At 49.0% G+C, this 20,683-nt stretch overlaps 1 protein-coding gene across 2 annotated transcripts; it reads right to left on the bottom strand.

The window, feature by feature from the left end:
* Positions 1 to 784: 784 nt before the first annotated feature.
* On the bottom strand, positions 785 to 18,909 carry FOXRED2 (FAD dependent oxidoreductase domain containing 2). 2 transcript variants are annotated; one of them, XM_063075908.1, is made up of 10 exons: positions 18,832 to 18,909; positions 18,363 to 18,497; positions 17,683 to 18,210; positions 15,595 to 15,846; positions 15,177 to 15,446; positions 14,087 to 14,253; positions 10,426 to 10,591; positions 8,563 to 8,804; positions 7,196 to 7,366; positions 785 to 4,317 (listed from the first exon to the last, which is right to left on the bottom strand). In XM_063075908.1, exons 2-10 carry the CDS (start codon positions 18,482 to 18,484, stop codon positions 4,058 to 4,060), a joined length of 2,178 nt encoding a protein of 725 aa, XP_062931978.1. In that variant the 5' UTR covers positions 18,485 to 18,497; positions 18,832 to 18,909; the 3' UTR covers positions 785 to 4,057. The 2 variants fall into 2 exon arrangements, with proteins under 2 accessions (XP_062931978.1, XP_062931979.1); XM_063075909.1 differs by lacking the exon at positions 18,363 to 18,497 and having other exon boundaries at positions 18,832 to 18,893.
* Positions 18,910 to 20,683: the final 1,774 nt, after the last annotated feature.

Here is a 20,683-nt window from a genome sequence, read left to right as displayed (position 1 = left end):
GGTTTCCTGGATGTCCTGTGACATGATAGGTGGCCTTCCCCAGAGTGAGTGTGTGTGTGTGTGTGTGTGTGTGTCTGTGTGTGTGTGTGAGAGAGAGAGAGAGAGAGAGAGATATGGAGAGAGAGAGAGAGAGAGAGAGAGAGGACAGTCCCGCTGTGGATAAATGCCAGTCTTTTTATCTTGGAAATGACATCCCATCATTTCTGCTGTTTTTATTTGCTAGAAGTGAATCCCTAAGTCCAGCCCACACTCAACAGGAGGGGCAGGAGGGGCATTAGGCTCCTCCTCTGTGGGGGAGAAGTATTAAAACATAGATGTATCTTTAAACATCCAAAGCAAAGTTCTGAGCACATAGCAGGCAGGTGCTCAATAAATGATTAGGTATTCTGGTTAGCTTAGCTTACACAAATTCACCATTGGAGATTACACCAAGGAAGCCCCCCACAAGATGAGGATTTTTTTTTCTTTCATTTTCTGTAACTCAGGAGAAATGATTCTTCCAGAAATCTCCTCTGTTGTGCTGGGTCAATCAGACCAAGGACTCTGAAGAGGAATAGGTGCTGTTTAAAATTTACTTCTTCAGGCTGGGCATATTTTTCCCCTGCCACTTGGTACTTTTTCCCACTGGGGAGAAGGGAGTGGATCCCTTCAAGAGGACAAAGCCATGGGCACTACCTGGAGCAGGGAAGCAGAGCAGATCCTCTGGAAGGGCTCTCAGGGCACTTGCCCCCAGAAATTTTAAACTTCAAAACCAGATTATTTTTTAAAAAATAAATGCATTTATTTCACTATAGAGTATAACCACAACTTAGGCAAAAGAGGAAAAAGGAAAAAAAAAAACAACCTACTCTCACAAACCCAGTATAACCACTGTTGACATTTCATGATATTTCCCTTTCATAGTTTCCCCTGAATGTGGTTTTCTACTTTTACATAGTTACAAGTAGTTGCAACTACAATTTCACATCCTGCTTTTACCTTCAGCATTTTTTTTTTTTTTTTTTGGAGGCTGGTCGGTACGGGGATCTGAACCCATGACCTTGGCTGTGCTTTAACCAACTGAGCTAACTTGCCAGCCCCCCACTTCACTTTATTACATATGTATTTGTCTTACACAGTCTTTCACCACCATCATTTTAAGAGCTGTGTAATACTCCAATGGGTGACAGTTTACTTAACTATTCTTCATTTTTGTCATTTCAATCAATTCTTGATTATTTTTGTGTTGTGTTCTACTGTAATTATTTTTGCTCATGCTGTTCTGCCTTTTTATCATTTTCTTTAAAATAGTCCCATTAGTCCCATTAATTAGATAGGAGCTAGATAGGTGTACCTGGAAATGTTAATCCTGTTCCTCTGTGGAATTACTCCATTGCTTCTAAACTTGGAAACTCCTTTCTTTGATTATAGTACTCCTCACCCTCAGTTTCTATATGGCTTCAAAAAATTCATCTGGAATTAATTTTGAAGTATAGTATGAGATTTATTTTTTTCCAAATTACTAATCAGTTGGTCTAACATTATTCATGGCATGGTCCTGCACAATCTTTCCATTGGTTTGTGATTCCTTTTAAAATCACCTCTTTCTTACTTAAAATATAGGGTCTACTTCTGGCCTATTGTTTCACTGATTTGTCTATTTTGCACCTCAGTTTCTAAGGTGCAACTTGATAATATTAAAAAAAGAAGGAATTACTGAAGTCAGGCCTCAGCTAGAAGAGGAACTTGGTTCAACTGAAAAGGATGAGATCTGGTAATGGGCTGTCCAGACTTGACAAAAAAAGGAACTGAGGCAATAAAGTAGATGAGGTGAATTCAGTACAACATGGCAGGAAGATGGCAGACACCCAAAGACGTCTTGCCTAAAGCAGTGGGCACCTGGAGGCCAAGACTGAAAAAAGGTGTGGGGGGATCACTAGGAGGGACTGTGTAGATGGGCATTTGGCAAATATAGCATGATCCTCATAGGAAAAAGGTGTTCCCTGTTTGAAACCAACTATTAATTTACAAAAAAATATCAGGAAAGACATCTGTAATCAGATGAGCAAGAAGGGAATCATGTCTTACTAAAAACAAGGCTGGCTGATATTTTGATGGAATTAACAATTTGGCAGATGGAGGGAAAAGCAGCAGATGTCGCATATTTAGGCGTCAGTAAACCATTTGTTATAGCCCCTCAGACTTTTATTGGAACAAGTGGTTCAGCCAGCCTTTAGTAATTGGGTAGGCGAGATGTAGTAAGGGGATTTGATATGACAAGTATAGTCCTAATTAGCATATTTATTTAAAAAGAAATGCTTTGGAAAAGGTAGGGTGGAATGACAGCATTCAATTTTGCTTTACCTGTAGTCTGTATGAAATATGGTAAGTCCAATATCCTGGGATTAGAAAGAAACCTTTAACTTAGAAGTTTCAGCCCTGTGCAAACCATCCCAAGTATTATCATGGGGTAAGCAATTCCTCCCAACAGGACAAGGCTGTGGGAGTTTCATTGCTGTAACTCTGGGAATGACTGGGGAGCAGAGTCTGCAGACAGACATTGGGGCCAGGTGGTTTAGGGAGTTTGGACCTAGCCAAGAGGGGTAGAGGTGTTCCCATGCAAGGGCTTTGGTTCCAGAAAGCCCATGTCCCTGAAATTCTTTTTTTTTTTTTGGTGGCTAGCATGGATGAGCTGGGATTGCAACCTCAGATGTAACAACCACTTCCCAGATCAAAATCTTCCAATAGTTTCTCATGGTACTTAAAAATCCAAATTTCTTATCATAGGGATCTTAACCTACGACCTTGGTGTTATAAGGTTGCACTCTAACCAACTCAGCTTACCTGCCAGCTCGTGTCCCTGGAATTCTGAGCAGATACATGAAGAACTAGTAAGAACCAGTGAGAAAGCAATCACCTATGATCCTGGGCTTTGAAAAATCACTGTGATTATCTTATGTACAAATGCTTTCCCATGGTTTACTCATTTATAATGAGACTAAACGCCTGGTGGGAGAGTGCAGACTCCTGGTGAGGAAGGACGATGAAGAGGAGATGGAACAGCTAAGGGGACCAGGAACTAAATTCATCATTGTTACCACACAAAAGAATTTATAAATGTCTTCTTGCACACCATGAGCACAAAGGGGTGCTCACTGCAGAAAGGCAGCAGGATAACTGTTTTACAGAACCTGACTGCGCAGGTCAGAAGCAAGGCATGGTTCAAGATACCAGAGGGTGGGGGAGCGGTAAGGGATTAGGAAGAAAAGAAGACACAGAGGCTGAAGATTCGTCAGGGGGTGCAATCTTGTGGAGAGAGCAGCTCTGAGTTCTGCTGCTCAGGGAGAAACTTGCTTAGATAAGATGCCTTTGCAGGAAGCTGTCCTATCTCTGCACGATAACAGCCCCCTGGTCCTATGAAGATAAGCCAGACTAGCCCTCCTGGATTCCGTAGCCAAGTCCAAACCCTGCTGAACATGGGGTGGGAAGGGCGAGGCAGCGAGTGGGAGGAGTGTATCACAGACAGGGACTCCTGGCTGGGGGCCCTGAGAGTTACTCAACCTCTCTGAGTGGGTGTCTTCAGCAGCAGTCTGGGGGCCAACAACCCCACCTGTCTGTTTCAGTTGTTGAGTATATTAGAACTCTTTTAAAGTGCCCAGCACAAACCCTTATGAAGATGAAGATGGATTTTACCATGGGCAGGATCCAGGTCCATCTGAAGTGTAGACCAGAAGGAAAAGGGGCAGATGGGCACTTGTGAGGGGCCAGCCTGGTGCTCAGGGACAGTTCAACTGGAGACAAGCCTGGCTGCGGAGGGAAGCTCACCCTTGCAGAGGATGCCTTGCTGCTGACCCTGCCTCTGGGCACTGGGGGACAGGAACAGCAGGGGAGGAAACCACCATTGCTGCATTTCAGGCCTCGTGCACACTCCGTGTTGCTTTGGTCCAGTCACTAAAATGATCTGAGTGGTTTGGCAGTCAGACATCGGGGACATCATGAGGCTGCAGGGAAAGAGGGCTGATTGTGGGCTTGGGTGGGAGTAGCCCAGCCACTGTGCCCATATCCCAAGAGGCCACAGTCAGAGCTCCTCCTTGTTGCTGTCAAGGGACTGGACCAGAGATCCTGGAGACAGGTGGTGACCTACTGGCTCATGGTCACCTGGCTGCTGGCTGCTGTCCTTCAGGGGCCTGCCTGCAGTGGCATAGTCCCGCAGGAGCCTGCTCTCCGCGCCGTGCTGCCGGAGGCTCTCGGTACTCACAAGCCCCTGCATTCTCATGTACCCTTGCTGGCAAAAGGGTGGCAGCTTCTGGTGTGTTAGGGCGAACAGAAAACAGGACTCTACATCAAAGCAAGAAAAGAAGAGTGAGTCAGGCTCACAGGTGTGGGCAGAGGTACAGGAAGAGGAGGTGCTGATGCTGGGGGTGTGGGCTCATCAGGGGCCTGGCCCAGTGCCTTCCATCCCTTGAAACTGGGACCTGACCTTTCTGGGCATCTCATGTCCAACCTGAGTAGGTCTCTCCCTGACTCTCCAGAAACAGGAGGCTGCCTTGATATTTTGGAAGAACAAGGCTCCAAAATGAAAACAAAACACAGAAATGACTCAGCTCCCAGAGATCAGGGCTTAGCATGAGGTTCTGCATGGGCCAGACTGGGGTGGGGCCCCTTCGTGAGCAGACCCTGAGCCTTCTCTTCTGGAAGCTGGCCCAAGTGTGGCTGGGAACCAGACTCAGTGACTGTCAGATCCACTGTGAGCTCAGAGCTGCCTGCAAAGATTTATTCTCTCTACGGTGTTTGCGTTGAAAGTACTGTGTGCAAAGTTCTGTTCTAAAGACTGTGGGGATAGAAAGATAAAACAGGTAAACCCTTATCGCACCACAGCAGGAAGCTGGTGCATACTTCATGTTCGCCCAATCACAAAGTGACCGTGGATGCTTCTTATTTAGAAATGTGAAGAAACAACCAAAAGAAGCTATGAGAAGAGAGAGGTCATTAGAAGAACCACAAGAGCTAGATGTAGTTCCTTCTGGGGAATGAGAACGCAGGTAGGGAAGGTAGGAAAAAGTCTTCTAGCCAAGTACTTAAATGATTTTTGGTTGAAAAATCAGAAGAGATGAAACAGATACGGGCTCCATCTTCTGAGGGACTGGGAGACAGGATGGGAAGACAGGGTGTCAGAAATGGTTGGAGTCCTTCTGTAACCTTGGACAAGACTTTTCACATCCCACAGCCCCTTTATCTCAAGTAAAAAGTGGGCACGTTACAAAGGATGTGGTGAGCCTCATGTGGGTGACCAGGCTGAAAGGTGCTACCCAAATATTACCTCACACACACACACAGCACGGAGGCCCCCTGGCAGGACAGGCTGCGGCCCTCGTCTGAGCAGGGAAGAGAGTTGGTGCCAGGGAGGACAGCAGAAGGGCAGCAAGGTGGCCATTTGGCAAGCACCCCCTTCTGATGACATCACCCCTTCTGCAGGGTCCAGGGACACAGAGCCCAGCAGAATGCGAGGCCAGAACTAGCTGCTGCACATCAGCTAAGGGGGTGGAGGGAAACCCACCACTCTGCTAGCTGGCCTTCTGTTGGGAGGAATCTTCTCGGTTCAAGGAAGTGACACATAGTGAGTGACCTGTACTGTCGAGCAGTATCTGGGATACAGGAGGTTAAAGGGCTTGGGATGATACATTGGTGGGACATGTAACTCAGGGTGGGAATACACTCCCTAATATGTACTGGCTTTTTTGGGTACTCTCGAATCCTCAAGGAACAGGCAGGCATTTTAGAGCTGAGGACTCTGGACCTCTACCATGTAGTTTCATGTATAAGTGTATGATCAAGATCAATAGTTTGCAGACTGCTAGTATTTCCAAGTTGTTTAGCTCTGGCTGTATGAATTAACTCTGTTTGAGCATCTACACTTATTTAGATTATTAATACTACTACCGTCTCAAGTCCATAATATAGTCCATAATATATACAGCCATATTTCAAAGCAGATTCAGGATGAAACAAGGACACACTCTCTGATCTGTAGGCCAGAGTTGGTCTCTAACCTGACTTGCTGTGAATAGTGCCTGATATATGACAGGTGTTTAACAGATGAGCAACAACAAGGAATGGATATTCTTGGATATTCTAAGCATTTAGGGGTTTAAAAGACAAAAATTTGGCTTATTTCTATCAATTGTCCCTCTACATCATTGGACTTCTCTCCCCAAGTCCCTCTTGGGGTTTGCTGTCAGGTCTGTCTTCCAGTCCACCAATTCTCTCTTCATCCCTGTCTAATGGACTGCTAAATGTTTACACTGAATTTCTAACTTCCAATTTATTATTTTATTTCCAGAAGTTCTATTTGAATCTTTCTCAAAACTTCCCAGTCAATTTTGGTAGTTTCTACCCCTTCATTATATTTTCAATAATCTTTTCAATTTCTCTGAATATATTAAACATACCTTATACTCTGTATCTGACCATTACAACACCTGCAGTCTTTGCAGGTTTGATCCTATAGTTTGTTGTTTCTGCTGACACCCCCTGGTGTTTTGTGTCCTTAAGTGCTAAGTGAGTCTTGACTGGGAGTTCATGTTTCTTGGAACTTTATCTGTGGGAGTTCTTTGAGGCCTAGTTTTAAAGTGTATTTCTTAAGAGAAGATGTGCATCTGCTTCTGTGACTTCTGCACCACGATGGTAGTGTGACGTTGGGTGAGTGGGGCCTAATGGCTGGAAATTCTCAGGGGACTTTTTTTTCACATTTTACCCAGGGCCAAAACGTGTGCATCTCCCCATCTCCCTCTTGGGAGTGTTTTTTGCCTCCTAGTTTACCTACTGAGATCCAAGCTGTATTTGAGGGTCTCTAACTAGACCTCCCACCTGCTCTAGCTTCGTCTTCCCATCCCAAGCCTGGTTACTTAAAACCTAGGGTGTAGGATATCAGTGGATGATGATCAGCAGATATCTCAGGTCCAGCAGTGGTCTCTGCTTGTCATAATATCTGGCTTCTGGGGAGTTCCCTCATTTTCCTGCCAGTTCTTACATTATCTTTAGGTGTGCTGTGCTGGGAGGAGGTTTCTGTGAACATATGGTCCACCACATTGTAGGGAACAGGAATCTGAGGTTTGGATTTCTAGATACAGGTCCTGAAACTCCACAGACATGGATCTATCTGGCCTCTTTTCAACCTCTAGCTCAGTCCCTTTGTCCTTCCGGGAACTTAAGGTACCTGCATAGAAGCTTCGCAAATCGGTGTCCAAACAGTTCTCCAGGAAGCGCCTCAGAGGTAGAATGTGCCCAACTGGGGCAGTCCAGTCTGTCAAGAAGTCTTCCACGATATGGTGGATGGCTGCAGGCCGTGGCAGGGGCCAGTGTGCAGGGCGGAACCTCACCTCCTGTTCTGTGGGGAGGGGAAAGGGGCCACATTAGTGCCAAGAGGCTGGGCTTCCCGTCCTGGAACTGACACAGTGCAGATCCTAAACTTCTCCCTCATTCCCTCATGCTTGGCTTCCCTGATACACATCTGCACTGGGCTGTGGTCAGCTTGCTCCAAGCCATCTTCAAATATTTGGAAGCCTGACATGAGAAAGAGGAAGTAGACTTGTCCCTTGTGGTTTCAGAGGGCAGTACTGAGACTAATAACTTGAAGTTGGTGTTTTTCTGACTCACGTGGGCTGACTCTACCGCAGCTGCTTTAAAACTGGGCTTTCTGTGAGAAGACTCAGGGGCCTGTACTGAAGGGGATCTTTGAGGTCATCTAGTCTAGCTTCCACCTGGTGTGGACTCCCTTCTGTGGTGTCCCAGGCAGATGGCTATTGAGCCATGACTTGACCATCCTTATACTGGAGAGTTTGACTCTAGGGGGTGATCAATTGCACTGCTGGACAGCTATTCATGGCTTCTCATATTGAACAAAGACCTGCATCCTGGTCACTTCTACCTGTTGATACTACCCCTGCCCTTGGGACCAACCCCTATTTGGACTACCCTCCTGTACTTGACAGCCCTTCAAGTTCTAAAGCAGGAGATGTGTCCCCTAGGTTATTCATTTATTGGAAGCTACTCTGTGCCAGCACTGTGCTGGGCTGTGTGTATATTATCAGGTTTATCTTCACGCAGTCCTATAAGGAAGGTACATTGTTATCCCCACTTTACAGATGAGGAAGTTGAAGCTGAGAGGTCACAGAGCGATGAAAGGATGGAGCTGGGAATTTCATCCAGCTTTTCTATGCTGTGTTAAGCATCTCCAGCTCCTTGCCCTGTTCCTTCTAATATTCGGACTCCAGATCCCCCTTCTCCCCACCATGGTTGGCCTCTTTTGTAGACACTGCAGCATGACAGTGTCTTCCTTACTATGTGGTGCATGGAGATCATGGCATTCCATGTGCAGCCTATGCAGGTCGTGAAACAATGTTTATCATTCTCAGACCTTCTGCCCTTGTCTGGTCTCTATGCAGAGTCCCCCAGTGGTCTCCCTTCTGTCAGCTGAAGGTGTTGTGTAAGGGCTTATTGGTGACAACTCTATAAAGAGCAAGGTCTGAGGAGTGCCACCTCCAGAGAACCCATGCTCAGGGGGAGAGCAGAGAGCCAGCTCACCAGTGGGGAGGTGTCTGTAGTAGTAGATGACAGGATGGAGGAAGTTAGACTGCCAGGCATCTTCTGTGTGCCCCACAGACCGGTCATAAAAGAAGACGTCCTTGTCAGGTCCAGAGAAATTTTTGCCGTACTCCATAGTGATGATGAACAGCCCATGCCTCGCCTTCCTTCCTGTGAGGGTCTCCAGCTGGGCCAGCATCTGCATGGGAAACTCCTCCAGGTACTCAAATGCTGTGGCATTCCTGGAGAGAATGGCAACGCAGGGGGAAGACCCTCAGTGCTGTGGCAGAGGGGAGGGGCATGTGTCTCTCTCCCTCCGAGAAGCGTCAATCAAGCAGTGCACAGACTTGGATCGGCTCTACACCTCACTTGAATATTACTGGTACAGCTGAGCTATTGCATGTGGGATAGATTCCAGAAAACTCTGTGACCTGAAATGGATGTATGGGAAAAGAGTGTTCCGGGCTGAGAGGACAGCAGTGGAAAAGCCCTAAGGAGGGAGTGAACACCTTGCTGCATTCAAGGGACAGGAAGGCTGGTGAGGCTGGAGTGGTGTGAATGAGGGCAGAGGGCAGGAGAGGGGTCAGGGCACTTTGGGTGAGAAGGGAAGGCACTGGCCACTGAGAGCACTGAGCAGAGATGAGGTCAGTGTGACACAGGTTTTAAAAGGCCCACTCTGGCTGCTGTGTTGAAAGCAGACCCTGGGCCAGAAGTGGGAGCCGTTGTCATGATGTAGGTGAGAGAGGCTGGGGATCTGGACCTAGGTGGTAGTGGTAGAGCCAGAGAGAGCTCATCAGGTTCTAGACATAATTTGAGGGTAGAGGTGACAGGATTTGCCCTTAGTTTGAATGAAGGATGTCATACAAGAGAGGGGAGTCAAGGATAATGTGAGGTTTTGGCACTGAGTGCTGCTGAATTTCTCGTGTGTCCCTGAGCTTGGTGTGCGGTGGCACTCTCTGGCTTTGGATCAGGCCATCCCTGACTGAAGTTCCTTCCCCTGCTATTCACCTGCCACCTGTCCTCTGAGTGCCCTCCCCAGTCCTTCCCTGCAGGCCCTTCTCCCCTGTACTCTGTACTGTTTCCTTCTCAGGAACTGTCCATCCTCTGTGGTCTGCCGCTGATTACTAGGTTGATAAGGATCATGACAAATGTGGTCCTAGCCTGAGGTAAGTAATTTTTAAAAAACTTTTGGGGCTGGCTGGTTAGCTCAGTTAGAGCAGGGTCTTATAACACCAAAGTCAAGGGTTTGGATCTCTGTACTGGCCAGCTGCCACCACCTCCCATCTCCTCCCCCACAAAAAAAGGCAAACCAAAACAAACAAAGGCATAGAAATTTTTAATTTTGTTGTTTGGCAGCTGGCCAGTACAGGGATCAAACCCTGGACCTGGTGTTATCTGCATCATGCTCTACCCAACTGAGCTAACCAGCCAGAGCTCTGAAAGAACTAGATTCACAATGCTGGTACACTCCTAGTGGCCTTGTTTACTGCTCATCTACTTACTGCCTAATGCTTTCCACAAGTTACCTTTGCTCCTTCTTTCAATGCTGCAGAGTAGGCATTATTATCCCCATTTTGTACACGAGGAGAAAAGGTAGGCTCAGAGAGGCTAACTAACTTGCCCAAGTCACACAGCAAGAAAGTGGTAAGGCCGGGATTCACACCCAGGACTGTCTATCTGCAGAGCTTGTGGTATTGATTTCATTGATTTATCCCCCCAAATAGACTGTTTCCCTGCTGTGGGCTTCATCTTAGGGAGGAACGACTGGGCTACTCCACACCTGGAATAGGAAGAGAAGTGCTATGGCAGGGTGTGCGTGTGAGGCTGAGCGGAGGGGACAGCAGGGTGGGGATGGCTACTCACTCCTTCAACAGGATGACATCACCCAGCACGCCAAACATCTGGTAAAGGCCAGAAGCCTCGTTCACACGCCGGATGATGGAGTTGGTCAGCTGTGTGATGGGGTGCATGGTGGAGGGCCAGGCAAGGCCATGGTGGCGGTGCTCCAGGAGCCGGTGAACAGCACGTACTGCAATGACCAGGGGGAGGAAGGGCCCACTGCACCTGAGATCTTATCTCTGATCACCAGGGGGACATATGGGCCATGACTTCTTTGCTCTTCCAAAATTAATCCACAAAACACCCAAATCCAATGAAGTCAAGGACACAAACAGATGACTCCCATGAAAGGAAACTCACTGGGCCCATAATCATGGGAAAAGATGTTCAGGAATTCAACGGCTAGAGAAGTATGCCTGGACAAAGGGAACAATGTACACCAAAAGTAAGATTCTGAGAGAGCCAGACACCTTCTGACAAGCAGGGTTGGTGTGGAGAAGAGGCAAGGGGAGAGACAGGACAGGTGAGCTGGGGCTGGCTGTGCGCAGCCTAGTGCCAGGCCAAGGAGCTGGGACACTCCCCAGGGAGATGGGAGCCACTGAAGAGCTGTGAGCAGAGGAAGGACAAGCTTTTTGTTTAAAGAAAGGCTGTTTTGATGGGTACCCTGGCTTCTGGCTGGAAAGCCAGAGAGAACAGTGGCAGGAAACCCAGTCAGGAGAGATGAAGTGGCCTCAACTCAGGTGAAGGTGAGGCCGGGAAGGACGGGAGAGTGATTTAGGAGGGGAACAGAAAAGGCTTCCAGCATGTCCTACCTTCCATGCCATGGAGGTCTGTGCCTCCATCTTTATCTTCTGTTACTTTACTCTGCTCTACTGTCTTCTACTTGTTTCTCCTGGGATGGTTTCTCAGCTGAACAATGAGCAAGGTCCAGGCAGACCCACCCTACTGTGTATGTCCGCACTGTCCCTCTCCCTCCTAGGGCCCTCAGCTGCTCAGTGACCACAGCAGTTGGCTGCCTGTACACCCAGGATTGTTCCCCATTTGCCTGAAGCTTAGTGGTTAGGTGTGAGCTTTCTAGCTGGACAGGTGCGGATTCAAAATCCATCTCCGACATGCACTGGCTGGATGACTCTGGACAGGATACTTAACTTCTCTGTGCCCCAGTTTCCTTATGTGAAAACGTGAGTTGAAATAACAGGGTCTGCCTCACGGGGCTATTGTGAGGATCAGTATGTAAGCTGGAGAAAAAACAGGAGGCTGAAGGAAGGGAGATGGGGCAGTATCTGCCAGGACAGTGGATGTGGGGAGGGCAACCAGCCCGGGAATGGCATGAGGGTTTCTTATTGGGGACACACAGCTGAACTGACAGACTCTTCTCATTCTCTGTGTATGTGTGCATGTATATATTCAATTTGCAAATTGGCAAATAGTTCAGTTTACAGACGGCCAAAATCCTCTCCTCTCCCCAGTTTCCTTCCCTGACAGCACACATGGGATATAAAATATATCGTCTAGAAATCAACAGCAGGGCCGGCCCGTGGCTCACTCGGGAGAGTGCGGTGCTGATAACACCAAGGCCCCGGGTTCGGATCCCATATACGGATGGCTGGTTCGCTCACTGGCTGAGCGTGGTGCTGACAACACCAAGTCAAGGGTTAAGATCCCCTTACCGGTCATCTTTAAAAAAAAAAAAAAAAAAAAAAAAGAAATCAACAGCAAAACATGATTATCTTTCCCTGCCAAACTGGAAGGAGAGTGAAACGTAGAAGCTAGCATAAAGGCAATGCAAGTAAATATGGAAATGTCAGAATGCAGGATGCAGGACCTTATGGTTCTTATGGCAGAATTAACTGGCCCATGTAATACCTGCATGCAGTAAAGCACTTGCCCAACGGCCTACGGAGCTACCCAGGGGCTGCTGTCGGCAGTGGTGGTGAGGCTGCTAGTGGGACACTTCAGTGTTACCCTCCTGTTTCCAAAGGCAGGTGTGGATTCAGCAGGGTTGGGCAGCTAATTTGCAGGACTCCTTAAATGAATTTTTTGTATGCCCAGCAACTGTCATTCTTGAGCAGTAGCTGGCAATGATGGCCAAGCCTGACACCATGGTGCCCACACTAACCTGCACTCTGGAGACCGAGGAGTGGCGTCTCCCCCACAGAGAAACATGTCATGCAGGTTTTTCCATATTGTCTGGGTTTGTTATCCTCACCTTACTCTTTATACTAAAAAAAATTCCACTAAGTTAAAAGGAAAAGGAAGTAGAAAGAAAGAAATGATTGGAAAAGAACTACCAAAATTTTAGCTGGATATCTCTGAGGGGTGTGATTACAGTAGGTTTTGTTCTCTTCTTTGTGTTATTTTGTATTTTCCAAAGTTGTGACAATGAGCATTACTTTTTGTGACTAAGTAGGGAAAGATGGAACTATATTTAGAGAAAACTTGCACATTGAATGTCTCTGGGCATTGAATGTCTTTTGGGCAGTAGAATAGCAGAAGGTAGTAGAGTAATAGGCATTACTCTCCTTATTCCCTGTGTTTTCCAGATTTCTGATGATCAGCTATAAGTTTACTATGATTTCATTCTTTCAGATGGACTCACCTAACTGAATACTAGGTATCTGAGTGAGTTTCAACAAACTCTGTGTCCTTTCCAGAGGTTAATGATAGGAAAGGAGCACCTAATATTTACAGAATCTCTCCTCTTTACAGAAAAGGCACTGGTTTGCTTCCTTCAGAAGAAAAGACACTTGTAGAAAATATCTCCTGATCTTAATATCTCCTGGGTCTTAATTCCTGTGATGGTGAGAAAATCACCAAAACTCTGAGCCTCAGTTGTTTCTTTAGAAAAATGAAGATTTCACACCCCCCTGAGCAGGGTCGTGTGTTCACAGTGCTTAGCCCACTGAAGACAGTCGATACGTGTGACTTCACCTCTCCCTTGCTTTGTTTCCCATCTATCCTTAAAATCGCACAGCACCAGTTTCTGGTAGGGGATTATACTTGTGCAATAAATGGAATTCTTTTTTTAAAAGATATTTTAGTATTTTATATGCAAATATTCTCAAGTTAGCAGAAAATTTATACCCTTGGTACTGAGAATTTTGAAAAAGAATCAATATAATCCAGTTGCAATTTTTATTGAAATGTGTTGGTACTCAAAATGTGTGTGTGTGTATGTGTGTGCGTGTGTGTGTATGTGTGTGCGTGTGTGTGATGCTTCCTAGCTGCACAGTGCTCAGGTGTTACCTTATTTAGCTCTCACAACAGTGACATGAGAGCATAGTTTGCCTCATTTACATCTCTGACATTAGGGATGTCCAACAGGAGCTTAGAGAGGTTAAAGCTTCACCTGTAAGACGACCCAGCTGGGGAGGAAACCAGGTTAGCATTCCTCAAGCTTGGCATTCTTGCAAATGTGTGGTGCTTAACCTGCACAGGGCTTAAGCACATAACTTGCCACCCCCAGATGTACCTACTTTTACACTTTATCTGATACTTTTCTAGCCCTATCCTCAGATCATGAAAACCCACTGTCCTCTACCCTAGATAGGGAATTTATGACAATCAACTATGAATAAGCAACCCTTTTACTGCTTCTGGAAATCAGGAGTGTGTTTATAGGCCCTGGGGATAATGATGGTGGTTCTGCGTGGGGACAGTGGCCTCCTCTCTCAGCCAGGCTCACCTGTGTATCGGAATCCATGGATGAAGCCGCCAGCAGATTTCCGGTAGTCCACTGAGTGGCTGGCGGTACCCAGGATAAAGAGACCCCGGCTGCCTTTGGACTCATAGCTAGCTCGGATCAGTGGGTACTTCTTGCCAAATGCACTCCCTGAGTTGAGTCTGAGGGACCTGTGAGTGGAAAGGATCGTTAATAAAAGTAGCTGCCGTGTATGAAGCCCTTATCCCAGTCCTGGCACTGGTGGTGCTTCACATTCCTCACCACATTTAAACCCCACCATGGCCCTAGGAGGTGGGGACAATCACCTCCATCTAGTAGATGAAGTAACTGAGGCTTAGGGTAAGGACATCGCAGGTCAGGGACAGAGCCAGGATTCAAGCCTGACTCAGGGCTGGGCTCTGGACTAAGACTGGTTCCTGCCATCACTTGATGAGAAAGGACAGGCCCTCCAGCTTGTCCTCTTGTGTCCTGGTCAGAAGGAAAGTGAGAGACTGGACCAAGCCTCACTGGTACTGGCCAGCCATGCCTAAAGACTAGGCTCCATGAAGCTGTTCTTCAAAATAGTCATAAATAATTTTAGCAACTCACATTTTATTGAGCATACAGTATATGCTGAGCGTTTTCTTATATTAAACCTCACAACAACCATATGAAAAAGAAACTATGAATCTCATTTTAGAGGTGAAGAAACTGTGGCGCAGCTTGGTTAAGTAACTTCCCCAGAGCTCAGAGATGTGGGAAGCAGAGAACCTCATGCCAACCCCAGAGCCTGTGCTCTGAGCCACTATGCCATGCTGCCTTTCAGCAATTCCCCTCTGCGTTCTGTCTAAACTTGCCTTTCCATCTTGCTGGCGCAGGTGCATGACGCAGATGAAGACCTGCTGCTGCTGCTCCAGGATGGAGGGCCACCTGGGTCCCGTAGGGGACAGAGAGTCATGTCCTGGGAGGGAAACCAGGCAGCATCCACATCCTTTCTTAGGGTGCTGTCCTGAAAGCCCTGTTGCTGGCCCACTGAATGGCCACTTTGTTCCCCCAGGGAGAGGTCAGAAGGGGTTTCCTAAGAGATCCCAGGTCCTCCCCCATTTGGACTCACGTATTGAAAATGGAGAAGTCAAAGTTCCAGCCCAGGCAGCGGATGACCCGGTCATAGGCCACACGCATGGCAAAGTTGTCATTCTCGTCCTGAGGGAGGGTGATGGAGTCAGTGCTCTGGTTGGTGTTGGCTTCCTCCAGGAAGAACTTCAGGGTGACGTGGAACTTGCCATTGTGGTCCTTCAGGATGGCCAGATCCGTGAGGTCAGACTCGAGCAGCCCATCCAGGGACTTGAGCTGGTAGGTGTCCAGCAGGCCATTGTTGATGGCTCTGAGGCCCCAAAAGAATGCAGATGGAGGGAAAGGAGACTCAGAAGAAAGGGTGGTTAGTCCAGCTGGGGCCAGGAAAGGCATTAGGGGAGGTTCTTCCCACATTTTGGGCTTATAGAACAGAAAACACAAGCAGGAATAGAGCATACCTAAGGTCTCCAACATAGTGTGTGGCCCAGGAGAGCCGGACTCGGGACCGGCTCAGCATGTGGATGAAGTTTGTGACACCCAGGATGTTCTCTGCTGTCTCAAAGGCGGAGTTCCCACGGCCCAGGATCAGCACATTCTGACCCACAAAGTCCTCAGGGTCTATAGACACAGACTCATAACCCTCCACATGTTCGGAGCCAGGGAAATCAACCTGGTTGGGGACTGACAAACCAGTGGCTACAAGAAGGACACTGCAGTGGGGGACAGAAAAAAGAGGGCTCAGTCTCTTAGCTATAAGACCACTAAGAGAAAATCAGTCTCTGGACCCACCTGCCTCACCCCAGCTGCTGGCTCCTAAAAGGAGAGGACATTCATTTGTTCATTCATTCACTCATTCACCTATTGACCTATCCCAGTGTACCCGAGAGACCTTAGCTACCCTTGCCTCTCACGGAGCTCACAGTCCAGTGGATACATTTTCAACACTGTACTGGGATTATACCAAACATTTACTCTCTGAATGAGAGGATGATGCTATAAAAAACTGAATAAATCACTTAACCTTGAACACAGCAGTCAGACAAGTATCGCCACCTGTGATGAAAATGAAACCTGAAGCTCTCCTTTCTGTTTTCTGACTTGCCTGGCAGATGCAGAATCTGTGGAGCAGGGATTCTGTACCAGGCCCTATACCAAGTGTGTTTGTGCATCATCATCTTTACTTTTATTTTTTTTTAAAAGATGACCGGTAAGGGGATCTTAAACCTTGACTTGGTGTTGTCAGCACCACGCTCACCCAGTGAGCTAACTGGCCATCCCTATATGGGATCCGAACCTGTGGCCATGGTGTTATCAGCACCACACTCTCCCAAGTGAGCCACGGGCCGACCCATCATCTTTACTTTTGAGAGCAGCCCTGAGCTGGTGTTACATGGCCTGCTTTACAGGTGAGGACACACTGGCCCTGCAGGCCATGGCCTCAAGGCTCCTAAGAACAGCAGAGCCAAAACCTGACCACGGATTGGCCCAATCCCAAAGTCCTGCTCTTCATGTCGCTGGGGATTACAATCCAGCGGTGGGCTGCTGGGGAGCTCATTCCTGCCGGCCTGCAGAAGAATGGTTTGACCACGGGGTAGTTTCAATAAACAGAACCGGATGGCCTGTAGAAGGGGCTTGTGCAGCCCCTATCGAGCCTTGTTTTCGGACGCTCATTCCTCTGCTATATCTGATTCCCTCCACTGTAGCACAGACGCCTAAGGTGCAAGTGGCACAATGCTTCGTTCCCAGGGCTGTGACAGGCAAGGAGCAAAGCTAGGCCTCCAGCAACAGGCATGAGAAGACAGTCTCTGACTGAACACCTGCCTGGAGCCAGGTGCTGTGCTGATGACCACGAAGGGAGAGGCAGTCAGGTGCAGCAGAAAGAACACAGCTTTGGAGTAGGGAAGATCTGAGCTCAAATCACCAGTTACTCTACTTCTCTGAGTCTCAGCTCTTCATCTGTAAAATGGGGATCTGTGAACCTCCCCACAGATTCCTTGTGGAGATGAAACATGCTGGGGGTAGTCCACACAATATTAAGCTGTCTCCCAAGCCAAAGAAAGCTAAAACTGACTGCTTGTAGCACTGCCTGTGGGCCTTCCATCTTCTTCAGTTCTGAAATCCCACTGGGCCCATCTAACACTCGCAGGACGTTTGGTCCAGCATTTCCCAGAATGTATTTTGGGGACCCCTAGTTCCAGGAGATGGTCTACAAAAAGGGTTTTGTGGGCACACAAGCTGTGCTTCTGCTGAATACTTTACCCAACACTGGAACGTCACATTGAATATGAAGATGTTAAAGACTGTCAAATCCTGGAGAAAAGATGAGATTAGTATTTTACAGACATATTTGACCACGATGTTTTAAGGACATTCTTGGGAAACGATGGCTGAGCTGAACCTCTTTGCCCTGAATTTCAGTGGGAACAAGGAGTGTCAGGAATGTCCCTCTTCTCTCATTCCTCCCACACCTACCTGCCAACCGAGGGGTGCCGTTTGTCTGGCAAAGGCCCCAGCTTCAGCAGGAGCTCTGGCACCCGGTTCCTTACCTGCACTGGTATGCCTGGCCCTTTTGGTCGGTCAGGGTGAAGTAATGGCCATTCCAGGCCTGCTGATCCTTGTCCAGCGTGACATGGGTAATGGCTGTGTCGTACAGCACGTGCAGCCCCAGCCTGTCTGCGAAGTCACCCAGGTAGCGCACCATGTCGCCCGCATCGGGGAAGTAGGCACGCGAATAGTGTCTGAAGAGCAGCCGGGGGTCGTGGCTGAGCAGAGAGTTCCAGTCGTGGCGGAGGTTGAACTCGGCGTTGGCCTTGCCCGTGTGCCGCTTGTTGATGCTGATGAGCTTGCGGTGGCGGGGGTAGCGCGTGAAGAAGCTGCCCGGCCCGGGGGCTCTTTCGAACACCGTGTAGTCCCTCCCGGCCCGCTGCAGGAAGTAGGCCATCTGCAGGCCGGCGGGCCCGGCGCCCAGGACGCAGTAGTCCCGGTGGGGGCGCCCGGAGAGAGCCGGGTGCAGGGCGATGGTCAGCAGCAGCCCCGGGGGGCCCCACAGCGGCGCCGCGGCGGAGAGGCCCATCCTGCGGCAGACCAGAGGGGTGACACCTCGCACCTCGGATGGCCCCGGGAGGCGAGGCGCAGGCCCGGAGCCCGGAAAGAGGCAGGGGCTTCCCGAGCTCGCACAGCAGCTGGGGCAGAGCCGGGCCCCTCACCCAAGGACCTCGGGGCTCACTTGCCACGACTCCATCTTTTCAAGTTGGGATCTGGGGCTCCCCGCAGGGGCCCTGAACCCCTCCATCTCATCTCCTTCAGCGTCTCCTTTCCCAGGGGCTCCCGCTCCCTTCTCATTGCCATGGTAGCCTCCACCCTAGGGAAGGAGAGGGCGTCGTCCCCCACAGTGTCCCCATAATTTGAGGGGTGCCCCACACCCCTCTGGAGTCCTCCCCAGCTAGACCTTGCAGAGACTCACTTCTCTTTGGCCAAGCCCCCCGCCCTGGGGCCGGAGCCGGCGGGAGGTGTGGCCTGCAGGACCCCGCCCTCCTGCCAGGTGCCGCGCGCCCCAGCCGCCTGGGCCACGTGACAGGGATGTCCCGGCACACCTGGCGCCCTCCTGCGAGCGCGGCTGCCCGCGCGTGCCCGCTGCCCACGCCCGCAGTTCCCGCCTCCCCGCCGCCGGCCGACCCCAGCCGCAGAGCTCCAACCTGCCAGCCGCTCCGACGGCAGCCCGCAGTCGACTGAGGCCGGCCGGGCTCGCGCGCGCCGCGGCAACGGCGGCGGCCCCGCCCCTCCCGCCCGGCCCACGGCAGGGGGCGGGGTCACGTGCGCGGCGCGCGGCACGCCGGGACAGGCCGGCCCGCGGGGGGCCCCGGCGGCGGCGGCGGCGGCGGCGGCGGCGGCGGCGCGGGAGAGGCGCACGTGCCGCGCGCACTGCTCCGGGAGCTGGGAACGGGGTGTGGAGAACGGATCCCGGATGGGCACGGGACCCTTCTTTTTAAACCGTGCCTGTCCGCGTGTTGGTGAGGCGTGGGAGCCCATGAGTTTTGGAGATCATCCCAGCTCTTACATTCATTCCCCCGTTAGTGTAGCTAGACGTAAACTAGTTGGCCTACCTAGTATGATGGGACTGGAAGCCAGGACAGATCGACCAATCCACAAGCGTTTGCCACATTGATTCACTGCACCGTTCGCTAAGTCACATACACAGCTATCTTCCACCACCTGGGAGACTTGGGCGAGGGATTCTGTTCCCAACATTTTGTGGCTGACTGGCCAAATGGAGGCTTGCAGGCGAAGTGATTTGCTTAAGATCACAGTTAAGAAGTGGAGCCTGTAATTACAACCGAGTGGAGACAACATGAATGGCAGGAGGGAGATGTGGACTGGATGATCAAGGCTGGCTTCACAGGGGTGGCACATGGCCCCTGCGTGAAATTTACATGGACAGAATATAGTGCATTTATGAGGGAAATAGTGCAGAAACTTTCAAAGGGCGTTACCTACTACAGTGAAATGGGGCCAAGTGTTCTTGTGAGCAAGCAGCGTGGAAAGAACTGTGTGGTCTTTCAGCTTTGCATGGCTGGAACTTCTTTTCATTAAAAAGCATAGCTGGAACCTCTCTAGGAAAAACATCCCTGATCTCATATGCCAAGTAAGCACTGAGGAATGCTGTATATCCATTTTTCTTCACAGCCAGTATCAACATCAGAGAAACGCTCTCTTAGAGCAGGAATTGCCTTTTATATTCACTGGTGATCCCAGTGCTCTCTCCAGAATCGGGCATACAGAAGTTTCTCAGTAAGCATTTGTTGAATAAATATTAGAACCAAACAGGCAGGGCAAACTACTTTGCCAAAATGAAGTAGGGATGTTGATTTCTTAGTGGATGTGAAGATTATGAGAATGGGTGCTGGCAAATAATCAAGTACCTAAAATAGCTGCTGGTCCCATTTGGTGAGTAGTGGGAAACAAGAATTGGTAAGATATGGCAGGGCCTGGGCACTTGATTAGGAAGTAGGATGCTGTGGTTTTTGAGTACAGGATTGTTTTCAGCCATCAACTTGGAAGTCCCATGCAGGAAGCAGAAGCTGATGCAAAATATCTTCAGAGAATGAACCTGAAGGTAACTTTCACTTGCCCACTTGCTCCAGTTGATCCTGCTGGATCAGACCATGGGTTTGCAAGAGGCAATTTGGTGACTACTGGTCCAACCTTAAAACCCCATGGCGCTTGTCACAGCACTTTAATGTGTTATCTAAGTCTATCTACATTAAAAACTCCCCAAGCACATTTTCTGCTCTTTCCAGTACCTCTGACAAATTTCAATAGGTTTTTTCCTTGCTTTCTGAGGCTTAATTATTTTCATTAAAATTGTAACTTTAGGAATGCTACTCAAAAGCCAAGCCTGTTTCTTATCAAATGGTATTGTTTCCACTGGCATTATAGTGCTGTAGGAGGCTCAGATGAGATATTTTTAGAAAGCTTAGTGTAATACCTGGCAGGGTAATTACTTCATAAAGTGTCCAGAACTGAATAGTATCCACTTATAAAACTAGT

This window comes from Cynocephalus volans, chromosome 12, assembly GCF_027409185.1.
Source record: "Cynocephalus volans isolate mCynVol1 chromosome 12, mCynVol1.pri, whole genome shotgun sequence".
NCBI classification, from domain to species: Eukaryota; Metazoa; Chordata; class Mammalia; order Dermoptera; family Cynocephalidae; genus Cynocephalus; species Cynocephalus volans.
This window is presented reverse-complemented; position numbering and strand designations above follow the sequence as displayed.

Bases quoted from the DNA above. Each gene is read 5' to 3' on its own strand.
- FOXRED2 (XM_063075908.1), bottom strand. From the start codon at position 18,484: ATGGCAATGAGAAGGGAGCGGGAGCCCCTGGGAAAGGAGACGCTGAAG. The intron at 18,211-18,362 runs GTGAGCCCCGAG...GGTCTGCCGCAG, and splicing joins AAAAGATGGAGTCGTGGCAA to GATGGGCCTCTCCGCCGCGG. The intron at 7,367-8,562 runs GTGAGCTGGCTC...CCCTCCCCACAG, and splicing joins CTACAGACACCTCCCCACTG to AACAGGAGGTGAGGTTCCGC.